Here is a 23,179-nt window from a genome sequence, read left to right as displayed (position 1 = left end):
GTACAATCTACACTCCCTTCACCTTCTATTTCCCTATTTGATGTATGAACATCAAATTATTACAGGGATAGCGGAGACAAATTCAATGTAAATAGAAAACTCATTGTTTACTGGTACACTCCCATCTGTCACGACGATCATACAGCGCTTTGTAACCAAATGATTCCGGGTGCGGTTCCTAGGAGTCACAAAAGTTCAAAGTCAACTGTAGGTCATTACCTTATTTGAACTGTTATCAATACTGCGAAAAACCTTAAGACTATAAAATAACAATTGCAGTAATAAATCTACCTGTACCTAGGGCAGGCCCTAAAAATACAAAACATTTTAATTTTAACATGTAGATCTGTGCATCTGACATAGGTGAAGTCACATGTGTCAGAAGTCACATATGAAGTCACGTATATAGTGAACTATATACATAGGTGAAGTCACATATAATCTATTAAAATGCATGTGTCAGCAATGTGCGATGGGTGTGCATGCGGTTCCTCAGAAGAAAGAACGGATTCCCAGACCTGCTCGGGATTAACGGTTTGTGCAAAGTATAGCAAACGTATACCTTGAAGAAATGAGTTAATGGGAAGTTGATCTAAAGGACAGGGGGAGTCATTGTGTCAACTGTGCACAATTGTATAACAAAAACAATAAATCTTAATAACAATAAAATGTGGACATCACTACATATGCAAGTTATAATTTTATAGGATCCTCTAGATAAGCTGTTTAAAACGACGTTGTCCGACGTCAATACTGCCATTACAACGGTGACGGAGTGTCCCCAATAGGTGGACTGTATGTGGTACCTTCCTTATGCTATGACCAGTGACAACAATTCTTCCAACTAACTTTTCTTCAAATAGTACAGCTGTTTCGAAGACCAAGGCTTTCATACGCTACCAAAGAAAAATATGTATAATTTATGTAGGTCCAGTGAACGAGCAGACCATCTCACGGGACCACGCTAGCATGCGGAACACCGGTGTTGCGCATATCTGATAGGGCAGATCCAGTTCAGGGTAACCGCTCAAAGACATTCGCAAAAATGGAATGATCAGTTATTTGTCTTGTGGGTTATCTTGCATGATATAATCTTGTTGCCGTTCGTCCACACCCACCAGCCTCGCCATACACGAAAACTCTATCTGCTAGTTCCCCAATTTGACAGTTGATCATTTTAATTCTACGAACCAACAGTCCTGATGAGATTGAATAATATGCTGAGTGAACATTGCTGACAGACAGGGCTGCAAACGGAATATATCACAGAACAGCCTGCTGCTGAAATCTCGCAGATATGGGACATAGAAATACAATGCTATACAAGGTCTATCACTCCTGTATCTTACATCACAATAGCAGGGCTTCATTTGGGCAGTGTGGCTACGTGCCCACTCCTGAGCCTGAAAAATTACATACACTTCTATCAACTGTCTATATATACCAATGATACACTGATATCGCAGGTAGTTTTGGCTCCCCTAGCAAAATACGAAATGACGTCACTGGACGATAGTCAGAAAGAAGAGACTTGACAGCGAGAAAAATTACTCCACTTAACCTTGAAATACTCCATGTGGTATGTGTGTTAATTTGTATGGCTGTTACATGTTGAGACAACACTGAAATGCAAAAGAGGGAATAGGCTATGTATTGTCTCGATTTTCGTATGTTGGTTCCTGCACTCGGTAATTGTTTTATAATCCTTCTCAGTACCGCCACTACTACAAATAACGTCAACCTACCGTTGGCTTCGATCCAGTTGTAATTCCTATGAATAGAAGCATTGATTACAAGGCGGTGTGTTACATTATTGATCCGTTGTGACCATTGTGAGTGCACTCATAAACAATTAGTTGTAAATTGTCTTGCAATTTGTTTTCACTCTCCCTGTGATAATCTCGTTTGATCATACATCACATATGGAAGGAGAAGTTGAAACGGGTGCAGATTGTACTATTGTTTCCAGACATGACCATATGTTCTCCCATGACACTGTATACATACTGAATTTGATGGCCTCTTAACCGTTTAATGGCACTCTCACCATTGTGATAACCTTTCAATATCTTTTCCTTTTTCCTATTACTACCTACAGCGTGACTCACATTCTAAGGTCATTTCATGTAGGTCATGGGCATGTGCAGATGCCTTTCAAAGAATGTCCAAGAGGTTTCTCAAAACTTTTCCATTGTCTATCGTATTCTCAATCCCTCAACTCTTTACATATTTCTTTAATCACCCACCTGCTTTAGCTTAAGGATTAACACTGTGAAATGTTAATTTTTTAAAACAAATCTGGGAGGATAAATTATCAATTCTTATCGAGATATCCTCCATCTTGACACGACATTTCCCTCATTTTGTTACATAACCAATATTGTTGCTTTTGTGTGTCATCACCTTTCATCCGTTGCGAACAATGTGTTCTTCGCTACGCGGAAGGAGGAAAAGGGACACATGATGTATCAGTTGTAATATGAACCTCTATTGCAAGGGGCTCACTTTAGATCTACGATCAAGTGACTTTGTGATGTTTGAATTTTTTGAGGGGGATAGTCTTATTTTCTCGCAAACTCTCATTGCACCAATTCTTCCAAAGTCTTTAGGACTTAATGTGTGTCTCCTTTAGAGCACATTCCACGATTATTGCAAATCATGAACATGCAGATGTAGTGATTTTATTTCATTTCTCTCAGATCAATGCCAGTAGTAGAAAAAAATACGTTCTGCGCCTCTGACCTTCTACCCACTTTCTCAGTCCCGCCTGAAGCCGACAATGAATTTCCCAGTGCCGCCTGACACACTATGCCGGGGGATACAGGGGGGATATGAGAAATCGAGCACCTTGAACCGTCCAGCCACGGTCTTTTACGACCTATATTTTAGGGGCGTATTTATTCCCTTTTATGAGCACATTTTAGGGTGTGTACTCGTTCTCTTTTATGAGCATATTTTCCAACCCTTATTTTAACATAGCAGAGAATATATAAGACTACGAACACATAATTATGTAACATAACAAAAACTACTCCAACCCTTATTTTAACATAGCTATGACTTATTTTCCAACCCATATTTTCACATAGCAGAAATTACATAAGACTACGAAACATAGCAGGGGTGCATTCATTCCCTTTTATGAGCATTTTTTTAACATAGCAGACAACGAATACCTATGTAACATAGCAAAGGGTGTGTGAACACACAACTATTTAACATAGCAGGGCTGTATTCGTTCAGCCCCCTATTTTAGCATAATCCATTTTAGGGGTGTATTCATTCCCTTTTATGAGCACATTTTAGGGGTACACTCGTTCTTTTTATGATCACTTTTTCAACCCCTATTTAGCAGCATTCTCTTTGATGACCAATTTTTTCCACCCCTATTTTAAAATAGCAAAAGGGGTTTTACTCCTTCCAACCCAAATACTCACCATCGAGGTAAAAGGTCAAAAACTCGAAAACGGAGCTACATATTAGCACTTTTTAAGGGGTGTATTCATTCTCTTTTATGAGCACTTTTTAAGGGGGTAAACTCGTTCTCTTTTATGAGCATATTTTCCAACCCCTAACTGAACATAACAGACCAGAGAATACATAAGACTACGAAACATAGCAGGGGTGTGTACATTTAACTTTATCAGCATTTTTTCAACCCCTATTTTAAGATAATGAATACCTATGTAACATAGCAAAGGGGTGTATTCGTTCCACCCCCATTTAAACATAACAGAACTAATAAAAGAGTATGGCTTACTTTCCAACCCCTACTTTAACATAGCAGAAATTACATAAGACTACGAACACATAGCAGGGGTGTATTCATTCTTTTTATGAGCATTTTTTTCAATCCCTACTTTAAGACAATAAATACCTTTGTAATATAGCGCAGGGGTGTACATAAGATTACGAATACACAACTATTTAATATAGCAGGGCTGTAATCGTTCAACCCCCTATTTTAACATAGCAGAAATTACATAACATTATGAACATATTCTCCACCCCTATTTTAACGTAGCACAGATTTCGTTCCCTACCTCTAATTTAACATAGCAGAAATGACACAAGCATGTCCAAAACTACTGGCCATCGGGAACAAAGGTCAAACTCGTAAACGAAGCCACATATAGTAATTGATCATCAAAGAGCACATGTCCCAAAAGTGTTGACCATCGAGGTCAAAAGTCAAAATACTTAAAACCTAATAACTCAAAAACGGAGCCACATATTGAGGTGGTGTTTCCACATTTAGTAATTGGTCACAAACTACTACGTTCCAAAAATAATGACTATCGAGGTCAAAGGTCAAAATATTTAAAACCTAATAACTCGAAAACGGAGCTACATATTGAGGTGGTGTTTCCACATTTAGCAACTGGTCATCAACTACTACAAGTACCAAAAATAATGACCATCGAGGTCAAAGTTCAAAATACATAAAACCTAATATCTAAAAAACGGATCCACATATTGAGGTGGTGTTTCCACATTTAGTAATTGGTCATCAACTACTGGTCATCGAGGTCAAAGGTCAAAATACTTAAAACCTAATAACTGGATAACGGATCCACATATTGAGGTGGTGTTTCCACATTCAGTAATTGATCATCAACTACTGGCCATCGAGGTCAAAGGTAAAAGTACTTAAAACCTAATAACTCAAAAACGGAGCCATATATTGAAGTGGTGTTTCCACATTTAATAATTAGTCATCAACTACTACAAGTTCCAAAAATACTAACTATCGAGGTCAAAGGTCAAAATACTTAAAATCTAATAACTCGAAAACGGATCCACATATTGATATGGTGTTTCCACATTTAGTAATTGGTCATCAACTACTACAAGTTCCAAAAATAATGACCATCGAGGTCAAAGGTCAAAATACTTAAAACCTAATAATTCGAAAACGGAGCCACATATTGAGTGGTGTTTCCAAATAATTTTTGTCTGCTAGACAGATAAAGGAATAAATTTCTACTAACCAGAAAAAGCGAAGAAAGACCATTTTAACTAGCTCAGTATGTTATACCTTTTTGTGCTACTCAAACAAAACGAAGCTGCACATTTGAGTGGTCTATTCAATTTAATAGAAACGAGAAATGCCGTTTTTAACTAGCTCAGAATTTCTAGATCATGTTATACTATTTAAAGAAATGAAGGGATATATTTGAGTTACCTATTCAATTTAATAACAACGAGAAATGCTATTTTAACTAGCTGAGTATTTTAAATCATCTTGTACTATTTAAATAAATAAAGGGATAAATTGAGTGACCTTTCGTACCATTGAGAAACGCCATTTTAACTAGCCCAGAATGTCTATACCTTTTTGTACTATTTAAAAAAACACCAGAAAAAGCGAAAAATTTTCATTTTAACTAACTCAAATTTTTTGTAATACTCAAATAAACAAATAAATTTTTGTAACCTATTCAGTCTTGTAGCAAGCAGGAAAAGAAAAGAATTAACATTTTGTACTAATCAAATAAACCAAGGAATAAATTTAGGTGGCCAATTTAGTTTTGTACCAACCACGAAAAAAAGCGAAGAAGTTCCATTTTAACTAGCTCAATATTTCTCTACAATTATAACTAACTCAAAGAAACGAAAGAATAAATTTGAGTGGCTTAGGCAAAGAAGGTCAATTTGACCTTATTGTGCTATTCAAATAAACGAAGGGTTAAATTTGGGTGACTTATTAAATTTTGTACCAAGTAGAATAAATTAAAGAATGAATAAATTTTGTTGCCATCTTTACTTTTGTATTAACATTTAAAAAAGTGGAGAAGTTCTGTTTTAAATAGCTCAGTATTTATGTACATTTTGTACTACTCAAGCAGACGAAGCAATAAATTTGAGTGACCTATTTAATTTTGTACCAATGAGAAATGTCATTTTAACCAGCTCAGAATTTCTAAAAGGAAGGAGTAAGTTTCTACTAGCAAGGAAAGACAAAGAAAGACCATATTTAACTAACTCAGAATTTTATATCATTCTGTAGTAATCAAATAAACGAAGGAATAAATTTGTGTGATCTATTCAGTTTTGTAGCAAGCAGAAAAAGCTCCTTTTAGTTTTGTACCAACCACGAAGGTCCATTTTAACTAGTTCAATATTTCTGTAAAATTTTGTACTACCCAAATAAACGAAAGAATAAATTTGGATAATCTATTTTATTTTTGTACCAATCAGAAGAAAATCAAAGAAGTGACATTTTGTACTTTTTGTACCATTAAAAAAGTGAAAATAACTTGAGTAGTCTAAGTTTTTGTACTCATTCGAAGAAAAGCAAAGAAGAGCCATTTTATACCTAATGTTGCCATGACTATAAGGAAAGGAATAAATAAATATGGGTGTCCTATTTCCTTGTGTACCAATGAGAATCATTTATATCATGCTTAGATTTCTATGCCTTTTTTCTAATATTTGTACCAAAGAGAAAAAGCTACACAAATAAACAAAGGAATAAATTTGTAATAACCACAAAAAGCGAAGAAAGACCATTTTAACTGGCTCAGCTTGATATACCATTTGAGTGGTCTATTGAATTCTGTACCAACGAGAAATCTCATTTCCAGACTATGTTTTAGAATTTAAACAAACCAAGGGCTAAATTTGAGGAAGCGAACATGGACTCAGAATTTTATATCGTTTTGTAACACTCAAATAAACGAAGAAATATATTTAGATGGATTATCTAGTTTTGTACCAAGCAGAAAAAGGAGAGAATTAATCAAGTAAACAAAGGTATAAATTTGTACGGACCAGAAAAGCGAAGAAGGATCAGCATTCTATACTTTTTGTGTCATTAAATAAATAAATTTATTGCGTGTCCTATTTCCTTTTGTAGCAACGAGAACCATTTTTAGCTGGCTTAGAATTTTATACTTTTTTGTAAAATTCGTACCAAACCGAAAAAAGCAAGGAAATACCATTTAACTAACTAATAATTTTGTGCTAACGAAAAAAACGAAGAAAGACCATTTTAACTGGCTCAGAAGTTCCAATACCATTTTGTACTATTTAAACAAACCTCAAAATTTTATATCATTTTGTAATACTCAAGGAATAAATTTGTGTGGCCTATTTAGTTTTGTAGCAAGTAGAAAAAGGAAAGAACTAACATTTTGTACTAACCAAATAAGCGAAGGAATAAATTTGAGTGGCTTAAGCAAAGAAGGTCAATTTGTACCTTTTTGTGCTATTAAAATAAACGAAGGGTTAAATTTGAGTGACCTATTCAATTTTGAACCAAGTAGAAAAAATTGAAGAATGAATAAATTTTGTTTGCTTCTTTACTTTTGTATTAGCAATTTAAAAAGCGGAGAAGGTCTATTTTTAAATAGTTCAGTATTTATGTACATTTTGTACTACTCAAATTCTACTTTCTGTACCAACCAGAGAAAAACAAAGAAAAACAATATTCTCCTACTCAAACAAAACGAGGGAATAAGCTCAGAATTTCTATACCTTTTTGTGCTATTCAAATAAACGATGAAGAAATTTGTGTTGCCTATTTACTTTTATAGCAAGTAGAAAAAGCCCCCTTTAGTTTTGTACCAACCACGAAGGCCCATTATAACAGGCTCGATATTTTTATACCATTTTGCATTACTCTAATAAATTTGGGTGGTCTATTTCATTTTTGTAACAATCAGAAGAAAAGTAAAGATGATACATTTTAACTAGCTCGGAATTTTATACCTTTGTGAGGGATTAAAATAAATGAGTCGTTCATTTAGTTGTGGTGCTATATTTTGTATATATTTGTGTCATCCAGATCAGTTTATTTATTTCTTTTAAAGAAAACAATACATTACTCTCACTGACAATTCAGTTGCCAGTAATTCAGTATTTTAGATCTAACTATTATTTACATGTGTTAGTCCAATGTTTGTAATCTATTAAATTCTTAATATTACAATACTACAAATTGATCCATTTATAAAATAATATAGTTAACAGTTCATTTCTCTGTAACCCTTTGTAATTTCTCAACTTACATCAAAGTATTTAGCCCTAATATGTTCTTCTATTCATACACAATCAAATACATATGCTACAGTGTCTCAGTGTTCATTTACAGAATTAAATAATTGTTTATCTTTCTCTAAAAACATTTCTACTATTTCTTTGATATAACAATCACATTCTGTAATGTATTCTTATACCAGATTAATTTTTTTCTCCAAAGTATAAGTGTTCTTAATATTACAACCTTCAAAATGCTTCTTTAAATAAAGTTTATAGATTTTCTCTCTCATTTCACGTTTAATTATTATCGTCCACAACTTTTGTAATAATTCGTAATCATACTGCAGCAAACAGTTATGATCTTTTTCATTTTATTATGTTCAGAATATGCTTCACATAATAATACTGAATTTGGTGTGTACTCATTAAATAATTGTATAATACATATATCACTAATACTTTCACTAGTACCTCGCACTCACTAGCTTCCACTTCAAAACAGTTAATATTTGAAACACTGTCATCATCACTTTCCGGGAGTATTTCATCATTATATCTATTATAGCGTTTAAAATAATACGCTTCTTCTATTTCTTGTGATGGATATATGATTCTCTCTTTATCACGTAATTCATCTGGCAAATCGGGGTCAGACGGGTGAATTAATAGTATGGGTTTTTCGTTTTCACGCTGAATTTTTTTTCTCTAGGTGAAACATAAACAATCTCTATGCTAGTCATTTTTCTGCTCCTCAGCAAAAACAAATCAATAAATATTTTTTCAAGTGTGATACATCTATTTATACACATACAATAAAATTATTCTATGCATTCTCCGTGTTTAATAATGTTTCAAGGCAATACAAAATAAATCTTTTCCAAGAAACAATTCGTTAATATAACATCATGATGTATGTTCTATTATTTTTCAAATATACTCCATAAAATACATAAATGCAAAAAATATATATTTGTCTTTTTGGACTTAAAAAGTTTCATATAATTTCCCTTAGACGAGGAAAGAAAGTTTAAAAAAATAATTCCATTAAGCAAATATAATTGAATCGTTGAGCAATAGGCAGTACCTTAGGACCCTCACTATACTAGCAATACAAATGTTGGGTAACGCATTCGTAACGTTGCTTAAATATCTGCAGCAACAGAATGAATAATCCAGCACTCTTTATAGAGGGTGTGCAACATGGAACTTTCAAAACTTTTCTTTTCCTTGGTGAGCTGATTTTTACTTTGATATGATCTCTTCTTCGTCTAGTTTTCCTTCTGCTGTGATCAAAAATGGGCAATAATGCTGTCATGATTTGTCGTCCTTCATCAGTTTTCTTTAGAACGCTAACTGCTATGGGGTCTGTTCTACACAATTAAGTTAACATTGAATTATGACGCAACTCTGGTTTCTTAAATCTCACGTTCAAATATTTAGTTAGCGACCGGGAAACTTTGGACTTTAGAGTCGCCGTTAGTATTTTGTAAACCTAATTCGCTAAACACACGTCAATACCCATATAACTATTAGCCTTACTTAGTGACGGGAGATGCAATTTAAATTGTTCTCTGGATGATACAAATATATACAAAATGTAGCACCACAACTAAATGAACCACTCGGTTATTTTAATCCCTCACAAAGGTATAAAATTCTGAGCTAGTTAAAATGAATCATCTTTACTTTTCTTCTGATTGTTACAAAAATGAAATGGACCACCCAAATTTATTAGAGTAATGCAAAATGGTATAAAAATACCGAGCTTGTTATAATGGGCCTTCGTGGTTGGTACAAAACTAAAAAGAGCTTTTTCTGATTGCTATAAAAGTGAATAAGCAACTCAAATTTATTCCTTCGTTTATTTGAATAGCACAAAAAGGTATAGAAATTCTGAGCTTATTCCTTCGTTTGTCTGAGTAGCAGAATATGGTTCTTCTTTGTTTTTCTCTGGTTGGTACAGAAAGTAGAATTTAAGTATTACAAAATGTACATAAATACTGAACTATTTAAAATTAGATTTTCTCCGCTTTTTAAATTGCTAATACAAAAGTAAAGAAGCAAACAAAATTTATTCATTCTTCAATTTTTTCTACTTGGTACAAAATTGAATAGGTCACTCAAATTTAACCCTTCGTTTATTTTAATAGCACAAAAAGGTACAAATTGACCTTCTTTGCTTAAGCCACTCAAATTTATTCCTTTGCTTATTTGGTTAGTACAAAATGTTAGTTCTTTCCTTTTTCTACTTGCTACAAAACTAAATAGGCCACACAAATTTATTCCTTGAGTATTACAAAATGATATAAAATTTTGAGGTTTGTTTAAATAGTACAAAATGGCATTGGAACTTTTGAGCCAGTTAAAATGGTCTTTCTTCGCTTTTTATGGTTATTACAAATTTATTCCTTTGTTTATTTGTGTAGCTTTTTCTCTTTGGTACAAATATTAGAAAAAAGGCATAGAAATCTAAGCATGATATAAATGATTCTCGTTGGTACAAAAGGAAATAGGACATCCATATTTATTTATTCCTTTCCTTAGTCATGGCAACATTAGGTATAAAATGGTTCTTCTTTGCTTTTCTTCGAATGAGTACAAAGACGTAGACTACTCAAGTTATCCTCAGTTTTTTAATGGTACAAAAAAGTATAAAATGTCACTTCTTTGATTTTCTTCTGATTGGTACAAAAATAAAATAGATTATCCAAATTTATTCTTTCGTTTATTTGGGTAGTACAAAATTGTACAGAAATGTTGAACTAGTTAAAATGAACCTTCGTGGTTGGTACAAAACTAAAAGGAGCTTTTTGTGCTTGCTACAAAACTGAATAGATCACACAAATTTATTCCTTCGTTTATCTTTTTACTACAAAATGATATAAAATTCTTATTTAGTTAAAAATGGTCTTTCTTTGTTTTCCTCGTTAGTAGAAACTTATTCCTTCATTTTAGAAATTCTGAGCTGGTTAAAATGACATTTCTCATTGGTACAAAATTAAATAGGTCACGCAAATTTATTGCTTCGTTTGCTTGAGTAGTACAAAATGTACCTAAATACTGAGCTATTTCAAAATAGACCTCCACTTTTTTAAATGTCAATACAAAAGTAAAGAAGGCAACAAAATTTATTAATTCCTCAATTTTTTCTCCTTGGTACAAAATTGAATTGGTCACTCAAATTTAACCCTTCGTTTATTTTAATAGCACAAAAGGTACAAATTGACCTTTTCTTAAGCCACTCAAATTTTTTCTTTTGTTTCTTTGAGTTAGTTAAAATGGTACAGAAATATTGAGCTAGTTAAAATGGAACTTCTTCGCCTTTTCTGGTTAGTACAAATTTATTCCTTTGTTTTTTTAAATAGTACAAAAAGGTATAGACATTCTGAGCTAGTTAAAATGGCGTTTCTCATTGGTACAAAAGGTCACTCAATTTATCCCTGTATTTATTTAAATAGTGCAAGATGATTTAAAATACTCAGCTAGTTAAAATAGCATTTCTCGTTGGTACAAAATTGAATAGGTCACTCAAATTTATTCCTTCGTTTCTTTAAATAGTACAACATGGTCTAGAAATTCTGAGCTAGTTAAAAATAGAATTTCTCGTTTGTACAAAATTGAATAGATCACCCAAATGTGTAGCTTCGGTCCGTTTGAGTAGCACAAAATGGTATAACATGCTGAGCTAGTTAAAATGGTCTTTCTTCGCCTTTTCTGGTTAGTACAAATTTATTCCTGTGTTTGTTTAAATAGTACAGAAAGGAATAAATATTTTTAGCTAGTAAAAATGACGTTTCTCATTGGTACAAAAAGTCATTCAATTTATCGGTTTATTTATTTAAATAGTACAAGATGATTTAAAATACTCAGCTAGTTAAAATGGCATTTTTCGTTGGTCCAAAATTGAATAGGTCACTCAAATTTACCCCTTCGTTTCCTTAAATAGTATAACATGGTCTAGAAATTCTTAGCTAGTTGAAAATGGCATTTCTCGTTTGTACAAAGGTGAATAGACCAGTCAAATGTGTAGCTTTGATTTGTTTGAGTAGTACAGAAAGGTATAAATGCTGAGCTAATTAAAATGGTCTTTCTTCGCTTTTTCTGGTTAGTATAAATTTATTCCTTTATTTGTGTAGCGCACACATTATTTGGAAACACCACCTGAATATTTGGCTCCGTTTCCGAGTTACTAGGTTTTAAGTATTTTGACCTATGACCTCGATGGTCTGTATTTTTGGAACTTGTAGTAGTTGATGACCAATTACTAAATGTGCAAACACCACTTCAATACTTGGCTCCGTTTTGGAGTTATTAGATTTTAAGTATTTTGACCTTTGACGTCGATGGCCAGTAGTTGATGACCAATTACCAAATGTGGAAACACCACCTCAATATGTGGATACGTTTTCGAGCTATTAGTTTTTAAGTATTTTGACCTTTGACCTCGATGGTCAGTAGTTGATGGCCAATTAATAAATGTGGAAACACCACCTCAATATGTGGATCCGCTTTCAAGTTATTAGGTTTTAAGTATTTTGACCTTTGATCTCGATGGTCATTATTTTTGGAACTTGTAGTAGTTGATGACCAATTACTACATGTGGAAACACCACCTCAATATGTGGATCCGTTTTCCAGTTATTAGGTTTTAAGTATTTTGACCTTTTACCTCCATGACCAGTAGTTGATGACCAATTACTGAATGTGGAAACACCACCTCAATATGTGGATCCGTTTTCGAGTTATTAGGTCTTAAGTATTTTGACCTTTGACCTCGATGGTCATTATTTTTGGAACTTGTAGTAGTTGATGACCAATTGCTAAATGTGGAAACACCACCTCAATATGTAGCTCCGTTATCGAGTTATTAGGTTTTAAATATTTTGACCTTTGACCTCGATAGTCATTATTTTTGGAACGTAGTAGTTGGTGACCAATTACTAAATGTGGAAACACCACCTCAATATGTGGCTCCGTTTTTGAGTTATTAGGTTTTAAGTATTTTGACTTTTGACCTCGATGGTCAACACTTTTGGGACATGTGCTCTTTGATGATCAATTACTACATGTGGTTTCGTTTACGAGTTTGCCCTTTGTTCACGATGATCAGTAGTTTGGGGACATGCTTGTGTGATTTCTGCTATGTTAAATTAGGGGTTGGGAACGAAATCTGTGCTATGTTAAAATACGGGTGGAGAATATGTTCATAATGTTATATAATTTCTGCTATGTTAAAATAGGGGGTTGAACGAATACAGCCCTACTATGTTAAATAGTTGTGTGTTCGTAATCTTATGTACACCCCTTTGCTATGTTACAAGGTATTCATTGTCTTAAAATAGGGGTTGAAAAAATGCACATTAATGGGAATGAATGCACCCCTGCTATGTGTTCGTAGTCTAATGTAGTTTCTGCTATCTTGAAATAGGGGTTGGAAAATAAGTCATAACTATGTTAAAATAAGGGTTGGAGTAGTTTTTGTTATGTTACATAATTATGTGTTCCTAGTCTTATGTATTCTCTGCTATGTTAAAATAAGGGTTGGAAAATATGCTCATAAAAGAGAACAAGTACACCCCCTAGAAAGTGCTCATAAAAGGGAATAAATACACCCCTAAACTGGAGGTCGTAAAAGACCGTGGGTGGACGGTTCAGGGTGTTCGAGTACGTCCCTGCTATGTTACGTAGTCTTATGTATTATCTGCTCTGCAATGTGTTCGTAGTCTCTGCTATAGCAAAATGTTCAAATAGGGGTTGAAAAAGCGATCATAAAATTGAACGAGTCCACCCCTAAAAATTCTCATAAAAGGGAATGGATACATCCCTGCTATGTTTCGTAGTCTTATGTATTATCTCCTCTGCCATGTGTTCGTAGTCTGCTATGGTCAAATAGGGGTTGAAAAAGTGATCATAAAAGAGAACGAGTCCACCCCTAAAAATGCTCATAAAAGGGAATGAATACACCCCTGCTATGTTTCGTATTATCTGCTCTGCTATGTGTTCGTAGTCTCTGCTATGGTAAAATGTTCAAATAGGGGTTGAAAAAGTGCTCATGAAAGGGAACAAATACACCCCTAAAATGGAGGTAGTAAAAGAACGTGGGTGGACAGTTCAAGGTGCTCGATTTCGCATATCCCCCCTGTATCCCCCGGCATAGTGTGCCAGGCGGTACTGGGAAATTCATTGTCTGCTTCAGTCAGGACTGAGAAAGTGGGTAGAGGGTCAGTGGCGCAGAACGCCTGTTTTTCTACTACTAATACTCTATGCAAGAACTTACAAACATATCATTCTCTACAAGAAACCAGCATAGAGATATTTCATTGAAGAGGATGAGTAGGGATGCAGCTGATACTAAAAAAACACTTGATTTCTTAACATTATGTCAGCCGTTCCGAACTGAAGAGGAACTTATTAATATTACGAACGGTTTAACTGCCCAAGGTCGTGTCAATATTGATAAAGCAAAATGTGTTGGACAAAATATTTTACTGAAAATGAATTAAAATTCGTCAGACTCATTCATATTTTCGAAGAAGGATAAAGCCATTATAATGGCAGACAAGAAATCTATACATACTAGTACCGGATCAATCAGTATGGAACATAACAAGCTTTTCCAAAGATTAGGAATTGTTGATATGAGAGGAAACATGAATCTAGAAGACGTTTTCTCCTATGAGCTTTGGTCTGTTCCAAGAACGTTATTTGAAGATTATGAGAATCTACGACCAGCAAATAAATCAGCACTGGCTAATGCTTTATGGAAAATGACAAATTCACCTTCAAATACACCAACGTCTTGTAAATATGTGATTGGCGGTGGGTGGTTGCTCCACCAGGTCAATTGGCCAGTGAATGATACATTCAAAACAATATTTGAGTCCTATGTTTCTTACATGAAGACACACTTCAGTGACTCTTCAGTTATTTTCGATGGTTACATTAGTGGTCCATCGATAAAGGATTGCACACACCTAAGGAGAACTAGAGGTTTGAGCGCTCCTGAAGTGCTCCTTTCTCCAGAAATGAAACTTCCCATGAAAAGGGAGGTCTTTTTAAGGAACTTCAAAAACAAAGACAGACTAATTCGAAAATTGGGTTTGGAGCTTTCTGCTGTTGGATTTCAAGTTTTGTATTCAGACAGGGATGCTGACACACTGATAGTCAACACAGCTATTCAAGAATCACGAAACCAAGATACTTGTGTTGTTGGAAATGATATTGATCTGCTCATTCTTCTCCTAAGTCTATCACCGTCAAACACGAACGCTTTGTTTTTTAAAACAGAAACTAGGCTTTGGGACATTAAATCTACGAAAACAGACCTTGGCGAACTGTGTAACAATCTTCTATGTATCCATGCATTTCTTGGTTGTGATACACATCACGATTTTTTGGAAAAGGAAAACAAGTGGCATTACAACTAGCTAATTCCGATGAGGCCTTTCAGGAATCCATCTCTATTTTTAATTCTAAAAATGCCTTTAAAGAAGAAATTATTCGTGCTGGAGAAGAGGCAATAGCAAGGCTGTACAAATGCAAGGAAGATGAATCTCTTGTTGCTTTAAGAATAAGAATGTTTTCTTGCAAAATCAGTACAGCAACAGATTTTGTACGACCAGAAAACCTTCCCCCTACTCCTGATGCACTTAAATATGATTCTCTGCGTGTTTACTACCAAATCATGGAATGGAAGAGTCTATCCTCTCAAATGCGACCAGAAGATTAGGATGGCGACTACATAAGGGAATGTATTTTCCAGTGATGATGGACAGGAAACCTGCTCCTGATAATATACTGGAAATCAATCATTGTAATTGTCATGGAAATTGTATAAGCATGAATGAAGTGTTCTTGCAAGAAGTATGGTCTGTTTTGTACATCATTTTGTGGACAGTGTCTGGGACAAACTTGTGATAATGTAGAAAGGGAATCAGAACATTCTGACAATGAAGACGACTTGTTTGAGTAATTAGGTTGGTGTGCTGCTTATTTGCCATTTACTAAATATACATAACCGCAGAAAACTATGTCAGTATGGTGTGTTGATGCAAGGAGTATGGACAGTTTTGTACATCAATTTGTGACCAGTTTCTGGTTAAATATTTTGATAATGTGAGAAAAATTGAAGTTTTTGAAAATGAAAATTATTAGTTTTAGTTATTAATGTAGTTTTTATGTATTGAATATGCATGTAAGGTATGAACATACACGTATGCGGTGCAAAGTAGATATAGTTTGTACATTGAATGTGGGCATTATGTGAGAGAAACTTGTGCAATGTGTAAAGAAATTCTAGAATTTTATGAAGATGATCATTCATTTTAATGATTAGATAGCTACACTGTTTTAATTGTTATCCATTATATATACACATACATGAAAACAATAGAGACATGATGTATTCATGCCAGAAACGTGATCTATTACTAATATAATTAGTGACAATTGTTTGGAAGAAACTTGTGATAATGTGGAAAACGGTGTAAACTTTGTAAAGACGAGGACAATTTTTTTCAGTGAAGAGGTTGCTACACTGTTTTAATTCTTGCCTTTCAAATAGATATGTAGCGTTAACCATAACAAGGACTGAAGAAATATCGTAATTTAGAGCAATTTTTCACATCTTCTTTCATTTCAATGATGGATTATCGCGATCTGTAGCGACATCTGAACGAAATCTCGGAAGTCATATTTCAACGAAATTTCGGAGGACTTTCCCCAAGGAGGTGAGTAGAAGATTTTTAATATGTAGCTAAATACACCTTGTTACACATTCTGGTTCAAAAATTATTTGTGTTACAATTATTTACTGGTGAATCCGTATACTGCGTCTACTTAGCTTCTAGCAGGAACCTGAGGAAAAAGTCATATTATCGAAAATCGCACACCCAGTGCCACATAAATTCGACTAGCTCCGTTACTTTGTAAGATAGACGAACATAAGTACCCTCGTTGGAAAGCTAAGATGAACTTTTACGTTTATTTCAAGAAATTTCTTCATATCTCTGTTAGTTTCTGAGTTGTCTGCCAATAAAACATTATTGCCAATTGAAAAAAAAACTATATTTTTAATAATCGCCGCCATTTTTCAATATGGCGGTGGTACATAGAGGCATGCAAACTTGCATCCCTTAAGGTATGCTATTATCTTAAAAATGGCGCAGGAACGAAGCTTTTAGCTTAAATCTGTGAGTAGATATTGTGATTTAAGTGTGAGTCGATGTCTCGGTGTGGCCGCCATATTGAATCCAAGATGGCGGACTTTCCCCAAGCATTACGAAAGCGGATTTTGAATATATTATTAGCAACGCTATTTGCAAGTGATAGACAAAAAAAAACATTAGTGTTGCAATTATTTCCGGGTTAGGACATTTTTTCTCGTTTGTTTCTTCTACTAAGACAGAGCTGTTGTATAATCTCCTTTTTCTTCACACCACTCTGACCTCAGAGTCGAGTGTAGTAGCAAAACAAAAAAAAATAAATAAAAATAAAATAAAATAAAAATAAAATAAAATAAAAAATAAAAAAAAACATCTGAGTGTCAGTTTCCAACTACTCTTCGGTAGTTTGTAACCTTACGCCCTTTCATCTTAGCGAGTTCTAGTAACCCAATTTCGGTAAAGGCCCCCTACCTGCAGTTAAAAAAAAGAAAGAACAGAAAAACAAACTGACTCCATTTTCTAATCATATATTTAATGGTTTGCTTTTATGATTTTGGAGTCTGATATAATGTGTATAATATATATATATATATATATATATATATATATATATATATATATATATATATATATATAATAGAAAAATATAAATTAATTACTTCATTAACTAATTTTACTACATTCTACATACTGTAGTTTCACGATTCTATGTACTGGTGTTATAGCCTCTAGATTTTAGGTAGTTGATTCTTGTACTTTTTAATAACATACAAGTTAATCAAATCTTTTGCTAAATTAGTGACTCTGTACATATATCTAGTAGAATTTCGTTCAGGAAACGTGCAGTTCCTTGAATGATTAGTTAGGTTAAGGAAACAAATACCATTGAGCGATTGTAGAGTAATAGAAAAAATCTAAATATATATATATATATACACTTCATTTTTTAATTGATAATAACATTGTATGTTAGTATTTGTATAGTGTAATTGTATGTTCCTTGCGTTTCATTTCTGATTATATTATTTTATTATGGGTCATTCATTTCCTTTATATATATATATATATATATATATATATATATATATATATATGAACTCGTATTATAATAATAATAATTATAATATTGAATAAAGAAGAACTATTTTGCATGTGTACTGTATATTTGTATATATTTGAGATTATTTATAATGCTATCCCTCGATGTACTGTTTTAATATGTATTACCTAGATATATGAAACTATGTTGTATTGGCCTTGATAAGCTTTGCATATCTCTGTAGATAGGGTTTAGTTTTGTAAATATGTAGGAACAAATGATATTAATTAGGGTATTATGTGTATTATATGTACATAATCTTTTATTGAGCCACGTAGTTATTCCTTATTTTGTGATTCACTTACAATCGAGATTTTATATGTAAATTGATTGTATTAGGTAGGAAGTGTATACTATAATTATACTCAATATTAATCGTGTAAAAATACTATATTTGGTACTACTTTACTGTAGCCATTTTGATATATATATATATATATATATATATCTGTCATTTGAAGTAGTCCTTAACATTTAAGTTTTACTATGTATGTGTTTTGTAGTTAGTGAGAAAACTATATGTATTTTATTCCTTAATTGATATTGATAGTATGTGTATCGTTAGTGTGATATTATGCGTTCGCTCTGACATTTATATATCTCTTACCTAGTATAAGTTTGTATATATATTAGCTTAGATAAGTGTTTTAACAGGTTATTCCTATCGGTATATATTAGTTGGATAAGTGTTTTAGTTAGAATTGTAATCACGATCCTAATCTTACAAAATTTTGTGTTCAGTAGTGTTGCAATTCTCCTTTAAAAATTTCTTATTATTTTTACATCACTGATTATTTTAAGGCAGTGTTACCAACTCCGCATAGGTTTAATAGTAGTTAGCAGTGTTTCCAACTCAATTTAAGAAATCTTTTGTCTTCTATAAATCTAAATATGATTCCGTAACGAAATTTTGTTCATTACATTGGGACATAAAGTACAAAATTTCTTTCCAAAGTACCGTCGAATGTCGTGGCTAAAATTTCGACCAACCTTTTTGCTGTGCGTCATCCACAAGTTCTCCTCTACACAAGTTACAGAAATTTTTTAAATCAGTTGTTATACGAGTCCCACCGAGACTTATTCTTAATTTTCTCCTTTTACGAATTCTGTGGAATAATTTGATTTCTTGAAAAGACTACAGATGTCAAACAATCTAACTCCTTTCCGTTGCAGACAGTCCCCACAAATCCTTACTACGAATTATGATACAATAAGATTGTTTCCTTTTCTCGCTTTTAAAATAACTTCTCTGCTTTTTGGTGAATCATCCTGCCAGATACGACCGTGGGTGCGCCCTCCTTGTGTTAGTACATTCTCTATATATCGTCATTACACATCGTATCTGACTTTAATGCTACCAAACTCCTGGTATTAACTCAGATTTTATATTTAGCACTGACTTCATACACTTGTACAACTGCTAGACTGACCCGAACACTTGTGGTGACTATGTGTAACGAACTTCTTTGTAACGTTGTGTAATCTTAACTGGTTGTAGTTGCAACCCATGTCTGTATTTTTCTTCCTTTTTTATTGAGTGTTACCCCTGTGAAGCTATGTGCATTTTGGAACTATTATAGTCATTAGAATCTTCGCGCACCTATCACAGTGACAGGTAGTATGAGACCATCCCCAACCAATCACAGTTCACCAAGTGGTCCAAACCATTACCTTATCAGCAGCCAAACAACTTATAACGAAATTTTCTAACTAATGCACAATCTGATGCAATGCTGATACACCAAAACTCTATCACATGAAACCTCCGAAATAAGATCTGTTGATGTTCATTACCTCCGAACTACGCCATGAGCACATAACCCGTGCTCTAGTCCCTCCTCTCCGCGGGAGACAGGCCTCTGCACTCCTTGCAGAGTTAAGTTACTTAGTTACTTAAGCGATACGTCAGACTATACCTATGTCTTGTCATGTCCGTCTACTTATGGTTAATTGCTCCTGGACATATACGGTAGTGTTCTGTATAGTAAAGTACGAATAAACTGGAAAGTTTTGTGTCAATTCAATAAGTGCGAGATGACCGCTACCACGCCCATGCCTGGAAATTGGACTTCTAACTGCGTTTGGATTGTAAGTAATAATCTTCCTTTGGACCACCCAGAGGGCTGTTGTACATTTATTCACTATCGCCCTAAATATTCTGAACTATTTCGTAAATTAAATTATCTGTCTCCGCACCTGCTCTCTTTGAACGTGGAACTATTTTCCTTATGTCGACTTTGATATCTTTATGAATGCCACACCTACGTTTAAAATAATTGATCTGTGGGAACCTGTGACTCTGATCTTATTTTGTGAATTACCTGTAATCTTTCGAACTTCTGTCATTACGTTGTGCAAAGAAACTGAACTCTTTAACAATAAACCACATTGTTGCAACACATTTGTTCTGCTCTTAATATTCTTGTTACTACAACAGACCGGTAGAAAATCCCAAAACTCTTCATAAATTAATTAGGTAACACTTCCACTCGGACCATACACTGCGAATTAAGTGGTAAGCCACCTTACGGTGGTTCGTCGCGAGAGTGACTACAAGTCTCTAGTATCGCAGTTCTGCTGGTTTCTCGGAACTTCTGCCATTCCTTTTGAGTGACATGTCCTGCACAAGGTATGTCGAGATTCTGTCTCGACTAAGACATCTGTCAGCCAATCCGCTCGGGCTCTCAATAATCGTTTCCAATTTTCTGTCTCCAAGAGTCTACTGTTAGCGAGTGAGTAAAATTTCTCACCCATGACAAAGTGGTGTAATTTGATTCGCAGTTATTTCGTGTGTCGCCAGTGAATAGTGTAAGAAGGCTTTGGTAGGAAAGTGCCTCTTAGTGTAGATCATGTGTTCGTCATTCTCATTTTTATCTCAACATTACCGTCTTCCTATCCTTGCGATTATTAATCTTGTGTTTGTGATGTAATATTTCAATTGACCAAGGGGAGTTGCTTCCTCAATTGGCTTAATACTTGATATGTAAATGAATAGTCTTTAAGCCTTAGTAATTTACTTAATTGAGTTACAATGATCGTTTGTTCTGTTTGGTCGTTCAACTACACTCCATCTTTAATTGCCCATTTGCTTAAACCCTCTCATTTCTGACGAGGCGCACTCACACATTGTTGTTTCGTCCGCCTCCTTGGATGTAACTAGTGGTATCGGGATGTGTATGAACTCCTCCCCTTTTAATATACGTGACCTGGAGGTGTCTTCTCTCACCACCCATGTGGCCCACTATACTTATAAATATTTATTAGGTATTTAACTTACTATATATAACGTGACAATATGGCTGGCAAGTAACTTCTAAGTATTCTTTTGTAATCTTGTAATATGACTTCTGTCGGGTTAATGATTCATTGCGCCACTCTCAGATTGAACGACCGATCTTTTGTTGAGGCCGTAGCCTCTGATCTGAGAATCATAAATCACACCGCTCCTTGTTCAGATCACTGCTATCGGTGTGATTCATAGAAAAATTATTTAAATCTTATTTATTATGTTTAGTGCATTGGTATTGTCTTAGGAACCCCGTAATAAGTTGCGAGATTGAGGAAGCGACTATTCGACGAGCTTTTAACTTTCACGTAAGGATAAAGTTATTATTCTTAAGATCAAAACATTAACCAAAGAGCCGTACCGGTGGCTTCCTCTGGCTCGACCGTGCAAGCTCGACGACGCTACAGTTGGATTTATCGCCTAGTCAGATTGCCGATTTCTCCGAACTGGCGACGTACCCGCTCACTCAGCATTGCTTGCTCTGCCATCTATTTATAATTGTGTCTACTTCTGTACGCTTAAGTAAGGACTTTGGGTGCGACAGAAAAAGGTGGTAATGCCTTTTTGCTGATTTAATGTTTTGTTTACTGGAAAACAATATGCACAATGTGAAAAATGTCTGCAGTTTTGAATGTTTCGAACTACTTCCAAAATATTTCGGCATATTATTTGTCTAAACCTTTTCATAATATTGTAGCAAATTTTATTCATGTCTTTGTTGTTTACATTATGTCAGCGCCTCATTACTTATAATTTCAAAGTTTTCTGTCAACATGTAACATCAAGTGTTTTTTCATTTGTTATACAAGTTGCAGAATAAAAGCTGTATTTCCTTCATAATAATTCAAAATATAATTAAGATATTAAAGAGAATGAAACAATCATTTTATAACAATAAATATCATTACCTCACCTGAATAAGAGTTACATATATAGTTAGTTGCTTCAGCTTCATCGAAATAACTTGAATGTTGTTTTGAACCTTTTAAAAATAAATATCTTGGGTAATAATTTATGGAATATGAACGCAAACAATTGCTTTGTTTATGATCTACAAACAATGTAGTATTTCTTTCTTATAATGTGAAAAAGTTAATTAATTCTTTTCTTAATCCTCGATATGAATTTTGCATTGTGATATGTCATCTATGCATAAATTTGCATTATATATCAACGAATTGCGTTCTTACAGAGTCCTATTCAGAACTACACTCAATGTGATTTTGAGCATATATTTTTATAGATTAGTTCTGACTTAAGTGACCATGAAGATCTTTTGGACCATGCTTTAGTTTTATTTATAAAATAAACAATTAGCGAAAAGTAGCATCACTTGTGCATAAAAACTGTAAAATCATGTTAACTATTGTTTCGTGATGGATTTACTACATAAATATTTTAGTCTTATCATAATGTTTAAAATTAAAGTAACATTTATACTTATCGAAATATTAATTGGTACTCAACACATAATATTCTTTCATTGCAAGCAAATGTTTGGCATTTCTTTCACTCGGTAGTTAATGAACATTTCAATTAACTAGTTTAATCTTTGACCATTGAGATAAGTATCGTTTACAATTATATAAAACGCACTAAAAACAAACACATATTGCAGTTGAAATTATTTCTATTTTTAAATAGTAA

At 33.8% G+C, this 23,179-nt stretch overlaps 1 protein-coding gene across 1 annotated transcript in view; it reads right to left on the bottom strand.

Annotated features, from left to right (window-relative positions):
* LOC145683432 (kunitz-type serine protease inhibitor bitisilin-3-like) overlaps positions 1-22,504 on the bottom strand; it is a 337,612-nt gene extending 315,108 nt beyond the window's left edge. The window contains exon 1 of the mRNA XM_081754768.1: positions 22,446-22,504. Coding sequence (XP_081610894.1) covers positions 22,446-22,487 — 42 coding nt within the window. The 5' untranslated portion in view covers positions 22,488-22,504. The remainder of the gene's footprint in view (positions 1-22,445) is intronic.
* Between the last annotated feature and the right edge of the window lie 675 nt (positions 22,505-23,179).

Source organism: Thermobia domestica, chromosome 4, assembly GCF_964235325.1.
Source record: "Thermobia domestica chromosome 4, izTheDome1.hap1.1, whole genome shotgun sequence".
NCBI lineage: Eukaryota > Metazoa > Arthropoda > Insecta > Zygentoma > Lepismatidae > Thermobia > Thermobia domestica.
The sequence above is the reverse complement of the archived record's forward strand: the minus strand, read 5'-3'. Positions and strand labels throughout refer to the sequence as shown.